Source organism: Bison bison, unplaced genomic scaffold (genome assembly GCF_000754665.1).
Source record: "Bison bison bison isolate TAMUID 2011002044 unplaced genomic scaffold, Bison_UMD1.0 scf7180017864365, whole genome shotgun sequence".
In the NCBI taxonomy this organism is placed as follows: Eukaryota; Metazoa; Chordata; class Mammalia; order Artiodactyla; family Bovidae; genus Bison; species Bison bison.
This window is the reverse complement of record NW_011494937.1, coordinates 1,134,686-1,140,997: the sequence shown is the minus strand read 5'-3', so window position 1 is coordinate 1,140,997 and position 6,312 is coordinate 1,134,686. Positions and strand designations below refer to the sequence as shown.

General features: G+C 61.2%; 2 protein-coding genes across 2 annotated transcripts in view; both read right to left on the bottom strand.

The window, feature by feature from the left end:
• Positions 1 to 1,181, bottom strand: part of LPHN1 (latrophilin 1) — a 49,874-nt gene extending 48,693 nt beyond the window's left edge. Inside the window, exon 1 of the mRNA XM_010855512.1 lies at positions 937 to 1,181. The gene's annotated coding sequence lies outside the window, so the exon portion shown is untranslated. The remainder of the gene's footprint in view (positions 1 to 936) is intronic.
• The window catches only part of LOC104999884 (basic proline-rich protein-like), an 8,627-nt gene continuing 2,564 nt past the window's right edge, over positions 250 to 6,312 (bottom strand). The window contains exons 3-6 of the mRNA XM_010855511.1: positions 1,118 to 1,892; positions 937 to 1,001; positions 586 to 733; positions 250 to 264 (exon numbers count right to left, since the gene is read on the bottom strand). Of these exons, the coding sequence (XP_010853813.1) occupies positions 250 to 264; positions 586 to 733; positions 937 to 1,001; positions 1,118 to 1,892 (1,003 nt within the window). The remainder of the gene's footprint in view (positions 265 to 585; positions 734 to 936; positions 1,002 to 1,117; positions 1,893 to 6,312) is intronic.

Here is a 6,312-nt window from a genome sequence, read left to right as displayed (position 1 = left end):
GGCAGGGGAGGGAGGAGCGGAGCGCGAGGAAGGTCCAGTGAGGGGCCGGGCAGCGATGGGGCTGGGTGCTGACCGAGCCTGGAAGGTTAGGGCCAGGGATGTGTATGAGGGCTGTGTGCAGGCGGGGGGCGGTGTGCCTGTGGGGCCACTTTGGCCACGGCGGGAGCACACACACAGCGCTGCCCAGGCTCTTCTGGCACGGACTCCCGTCCCAGGCAGATGGAAAGATGACAATTGAAACCCCAAGCTCTACTCGGCGAACACCTGGGAGAGTGGGAGGGCTGGACCTCAAAGCCCGAATCCGGATGGATGAAACCCAACAGCTTCCCAGGCTTAACGCGGTACCGCGGAGGGAAGATGCTGTCGACGGCTACAGCCGACCAGACACCCAGACAGACCCCTCCCCATCCCCCGCGCCTCTGCCTCCCAGAGAAAAACAACCCCCAGCCCGGCTTCGTGGGGTGCCAGCCCCCGACACGGCTCCTCCGGGGGCTGGGGCCGGCGCGCGGCGCGCACACGCACTCTCTCCGCTCACACCCAGACACCTACACAAACAGGGCGCCAAGGACCCGCGCGCACACGCACCGGGGACACGCAGGCACTGCCGCGCCGCTTCCCCACAAAGGCTGGCGCGCGCGCGGGCACACGCAGCCACGCGCGGGCACACTCGCGGTCCCCTCCCCCCACGGGCACCCCGCGGCCGCGCATCCGCACCCCCGACAGTGTACGGGGTCTGCCCCTCCCGGCCCCCTCACCGGTGGGGTGAGGTGCAGGCCGTCCTCCATCCCCCTCGCGCTCAGGTGCTGTGACCCGCGGTTCCAGCATCCCCTCCCCCTTCCTGGCCCGGACAGGCCCGGGCTCCCATCCTCCCTACCTCGGCCCCCACACCTGGCCCAGGTACGGCGTCTCCCTCGCCCGGGGTCCTCAGACACTCACCTGTCCAGCGCCGCTCCGGGGTCGGCCTTGCGCGTCTCTCCTGCGGCTCCGCGAACCCAGGACCCCTGCCCGGCACATCTCCCGGAACCGGGACAGGGGGGAAATCGGGCGAGGGGTGGCGGGGCCCAGAACCGCTGTCACCAACCAAAAATTTAAAAAAAAAAAAGAAGAAGCGGATTACACAGCTCCAAAGGCGGCCCCCTCGCGGCGGCAGAGACTCGGGGCTGGGGGCGAGCGTCCGCGCCCCTCCCGGGGAGGGAGGCGGCGGAGGCGGCGGGGCGGGGGCGGTGTCAGAGCTCCGGGGGCTGGGGCAAGGCGGAGCCCCCCCGAGGCGGCGCCAACAGCTGCCCGCATCTTCCCCGCAGCTCCGCGGCCCCGACGGAGGCGGCACGTGTGCGCCCAGGCGACTTCCCAGCCCCTCCGACGGCGGCAGCCGAGGGGTTAACCGAGCAGCTAGGGAGCCCCTGCAGCCCCCCGCCGCCCGGCGGCGCCGCTCCGGGGCCCACGCGGCCCCATTCGCCGGGGCCTCCTCAGCAGACGGCGGGCGGGGGCGCCGCAGAGCCGACAACTCCCGCGCCGACGGGTCGGGCTCCCCGCAGTGGCCACGGGGGGCTCGGGTAGGGGGTGGGCGGCGCGGAGCTTGTTGGGGGGGGTCGCGGTTGTAGGCGGGCGCGGCGGCGTCGCGCCCCCGGGGTAGCCGGATGGGGGGGGCGCCGGGCCGGGCCCGTGGGCACCGCAGGACGCGCGGACCGAGCGGGCGCCGGGCACCAGCAATGACAAGCCGCCTGCTCGCCCCTCTCCCCGGCGCACCCGCTCCGGGAGGGGGGCGGCGGGCACGCGCAAAACCCGGCCCGGAGCCGCCGCCCGGGACCGGCCGCCGCAACCTGCCCAAGCGCACCGGAGGCCGGTCCGAAAACCCGGAATGGACTTTCCTCCCCTTCGCCCCGCTCTTGTCCCTATGGAAAAACCGGGAGAGGGAAGGAGTTGTGCTGGATCCCGGCTTTGGAACGGGAAGTGGGGGAGGGGAGACAGGCTCGAGGAAGACCCGGAGCGGATTTTGCAGGTAATGGAGTAAAGGCGCTTTGCCCGGTGAGGGGAGAAATGGGAGCTATCTGGAAGGGGTCTGCAAAACCCGGGTTGGATTAGACAGAGATGGGAGGAACGAAGGCAGCTGCGACAGGGCCAAATGCACCCCGGGCACGCAAATTTCGGGCCGGATTCTTCCTCGGGAGACGGAGTAATGCGTCATGCCTAATGCAGTGGGAATAAGCAAGACCTGGCCTAGAGCTCCCAGACCTGGGCTCGCAGGGGTCTCCGGGAGGGGGCTATTTAGTGGCTGAGGCGGCGTGGGCTGCCCTCGTCTTCCTGGCAGCGACGTGCAAGAAGGAGGGGCAAAAGGAGGGCTGGACTAGGGCACGAAAGGATCTGGAGCGCTGGCTGCACCGAAGCAGGCAGGTAAAAGCGGTTTCAGGATCCAGGGGCGATGCGAAGGGAATGCAATGAGGAGGCCGCTACCCTGGGAGACCAGACCTACAATATAAGGCAAGGGAAGACCGCAAAGCCAGGACTGGAGTATTAGGGATGGGACAAGACCCTAGCTAAAGATCTGTGGCAACTGGTCAAGGACTGGGAACTGACCGGGTCGCAGGAGCGGAGAGGGTGGGTATTTGGGGGAGGTTAGTATCTATAAACGCCTCAAAGGTCTTGCTTTGGGTGGGGGTGGGGGGGCCGAGAGAAAAAATTGCATTTTAGGTTTTCGGCAAGTGCAAAAACTCGGTATGGATTTCCGCAGCCCAGCAACTATACTGCAGCTGGTGGACTTGAAGTAGGACAAGGAACCAGCGGGTTCCTAGGCATCTGGCCGAGTGAGGCCTGGGGCTGGCTTCATGCTGCAGCTGCAGAAGGGAGCCCCGCACCCCATCTCCCTGGTTGGGGAAGGCAGTCCGACTTGGCGTGGATTCCCAGAGCCAGAGCTGTGACTGCCAAGACCCACAGTGGGGGCTATAAAACCGGGCCCCAGGCCAAAAATAGGCACTTTGGCAGAATAGAAAGCTCAGTGCAGGGTGGGGGCTGAGGAAAAACTAGAGGGCGGCGGGTACTAGAAGGTCCTGAGAGGTAAGATCCGGTGAGGATCTCGGGAGAGCGGACCTGGAAGCCTGGCGTTTTATGAAGGATGGGTGCAAGGGGAAGACTGACGGATGGGAAGGAGCAAATCCCTGGTTTGGATCCTTAGGGAAGGGAATCATCCAGTGGAGGTCTAATTAGCACACGGGCCAGAGCATACAAAGTCGGGGCTGAATCTCAGGTAGACACAGAGCAGGCAATAGTGGGGAGAGTGGGGCAGACAAGTCCGAACCTGGATTATAGAGGAAGGGGATGTGCTGAGGACGAGGAAGATGGCAAACCCTGGTCTCTGTCTCCAGGGAAGAGAATGCATTGCCATTCCAACTTGGCTCTGCAGAATGGGTGAGGAATTGAGAAACAGCGTGGAAGTAGCAATGGAAAGGGTTGGGGTGACAAATAGACAAAACTTGGGGCAGGCTTAGAGGGGAGCTATAAAAATCTAAGAAACCCTAAAAGGAACATCTGCAAGTGAATAAACCCGTCCTCTAAAAATCCTTTCCCAGAAGCTTGAATTTAGGGAAAAGCAGAGACTCCCCAGGTGGTACAGAGGTAAAGAATCCACCTGCCAGTGCAGGAGATGCTAGAGATGTGAGTTGGACCCCTGGCTCGGGAAGATACCCTGGAGAAGGGAATGACAACCCACTCCAGTATTCTTGCCTGGAAAATTCCACGGACACAGTCTACAGTCCATGGGGTTGCAAAGAGTCGAACAGGACTGAGTGACTGAGCACGCACAGAGACGCCAGACTTCCAGGCTGACCGGGTAACCGGGGTTTACCTCTATGGCACCCACCACCCTCCACCTGCTTCTGTGGGCAACCATCATTTCAGGACTGGGCAGGGATTCTCATAGCCTGGAACTGGGGCCAAATCCAGCCCTAGACTTCAGGGGTGGAGACAGTAGGCGGGCTAACTTCATTCCTCCTTCACACCCAGGGTTCCGTGGCTGTAGACCTTGGGCCTTAAATACGGATGGTCAGGCCCATCGGCTGGATCTAAGGGACCAAATATGTATGAAGTGGAGGTTTGTGGCTGCGGAGGGGGTTCTATCCATCTATGGTTGGTGCAGTACCAGGATGGGAGAATGGGGGAGGTTCGGCTTCTCCACACGTCAGTTTCCCACTTTGAAATATCTCCGCAGCACCTGGTAGGATCCATGAAAGGCTTTGGCGTTACCGCAGGGGGCAACCAGGAACCCTCCCCCCACATCCACACAGCCAGCTTTCTATAAACCTGGAAGGATTGAAAGGGGGAAGAACGTGCAGCTCAAGGAAGGCTGAGCATCTCCAGAGCCCCCTGGCTCCTAGTCCTCCCACCACCCTGCCGTCCAGCCCTGAGTAGCCCACCCACCTGCTCTATGGAGGGACCCTCAGAACCAATGAATGTGCCTGGGGGACGGTACTAACTTGTGTTCTTCAGTTGCTGCGAGAAGCGGTGTCTTTAATTTATACGAGGGAAAGGAGTGCCATGCTTTAAGGAACCCCCGGCTCAGTTTGGAAAAATCCTGGCTAGGACTCCCTTCCCCCAAACCCTCCTCTTTTTTCCCCAAAGCCCGTGGTCAGCAGAGCGCCCCGTGTTGTGGCCGGGATCGGTTTCACTAGCCTCCATTCTATCGCGGTTTTTAGGCCTCGCGGGAGAGGGGCTCAAGAGGAGAAGGATGAGTAGAGGCTGGGGGCGCAAAAGAGCCCCAGCGCTTCTCCCGGAAGACCCCCGGCTGCGCAGCCGCAGCGGAGGCCGCGCCAGCAGCCGGGCTCCTGAAACTAACGCGTCCGCGCGCGCGCAGTCTCGCCCCAGCTCCCGGCGCCCAGCACCGCGCGTGTCCGTTCCCGCGCCCAGGACGCCCTACTCCCAAGGCGCTTCTCTCTTTGCGCATCCTACCTATGCCTCGGATTCTCACGCTCAGCGTGACCCGCGTCTTGGATACCCAACGTCCTGTCCATCCGGCGCCTGGACATCCACTTTTCTCTTTACCCTATGCCAGAAAACCCTCACACCCAGGTGGCCCGCGCCTAGGACACCCCACGTACGGATCCCCCGGCGTCTTGGAGACCCTACATTCTGTGCATCTAGCATTTGGCGCACCCTGACCTCAGACGTGGATAGCTCTACTCACCTGTGCCCTCTGCCCTCCTCCTGTGTCCACGTGTGTTGAGCTCCAGTGCTGACCGACCTGGGTGCTGTGTTCCTCCACCTTCCTCTGTCCCCGATCTTCTGAGTCCTCTACCTCAGGGCTGGCGCCCTCAGTCGTGGGTGTCCTGTTTCTTCGTATTCCTTAGGTCCGTGTGTCGGAGGTGCGAGAACCCATGCGAGGGCGGCGCAGGGGTTGGGGTTGGTAATGAAACACGTTCCTGGTCTCAGGAAAAATGCTCAGCCCTCCACTGCCCACCAGGCACCCCCAGCACAGATACACCTAGAGCCCACTCGGCCAGCATTTTTGACCCTGAGGGGCTTCTCATTCAGTGTATTCATTCCTTCCATGTATTCCTCAAACACGGAGGACCCCTTACAGCATTTAGTGGCTGGGGGCCAGATGTTGAGAATGCCCTAGTGTCTTGCCAGTAAGACTGGAGTTCCTCTCTGGGGCATCCCTGTTCAGTGGGTAAGGCAGGCACAGAAAGCATGATGGAAATAGCCCTGGAAAGTAAGCAGGGTGCTAAGGGGAGTGGATGGTGAACTGTCCAAGCCTTGAAGAGTGGGTGGGGTGGAGTTCTGTGTGCCCCTGCCTCTCCTGGAGGCTTCCTATACCCCCACCTTGGGCACTGTTGGAGACCCATCCTGTCCTTTATGCCTCGGCTCAAGTGAAAAGGCAGGTAAAGGGGTCTCAGAATTGAGCTGGGAGGATATTGTGTGGGTGGAGATTAATTCCAACTGCTGTCATTGGCAGGGGCAAGGCAATGCATTCAGTTAACAAGCATGTGTTGAGCACCTACTGTGCACCTGGCATTGTGCTAGCTGCTGGGAACACAGCAGAGAATAAGGCAGACAAGCTTCTCTGTTCTTGGGGCTGACATTCCAATCAGAAAGACAGATGAGAAATCAGACAATTAAAAGGTACAGGATGTTAGAGGATGATCAGTGCTATGGAAGAAAATTAAGGAAGACAGAACATGGTGACCAGAGAAGGCAATGGCACCCCACTCCAATACTCTTGCCTGGACAATCCCATGGACGGAGGAGCCTGGTGGGCTGCAGTCCATGGGGTCGCTAAGAGTTGGACAGGACTGAGCAACTTCACTTTCACTTTTCACTTTC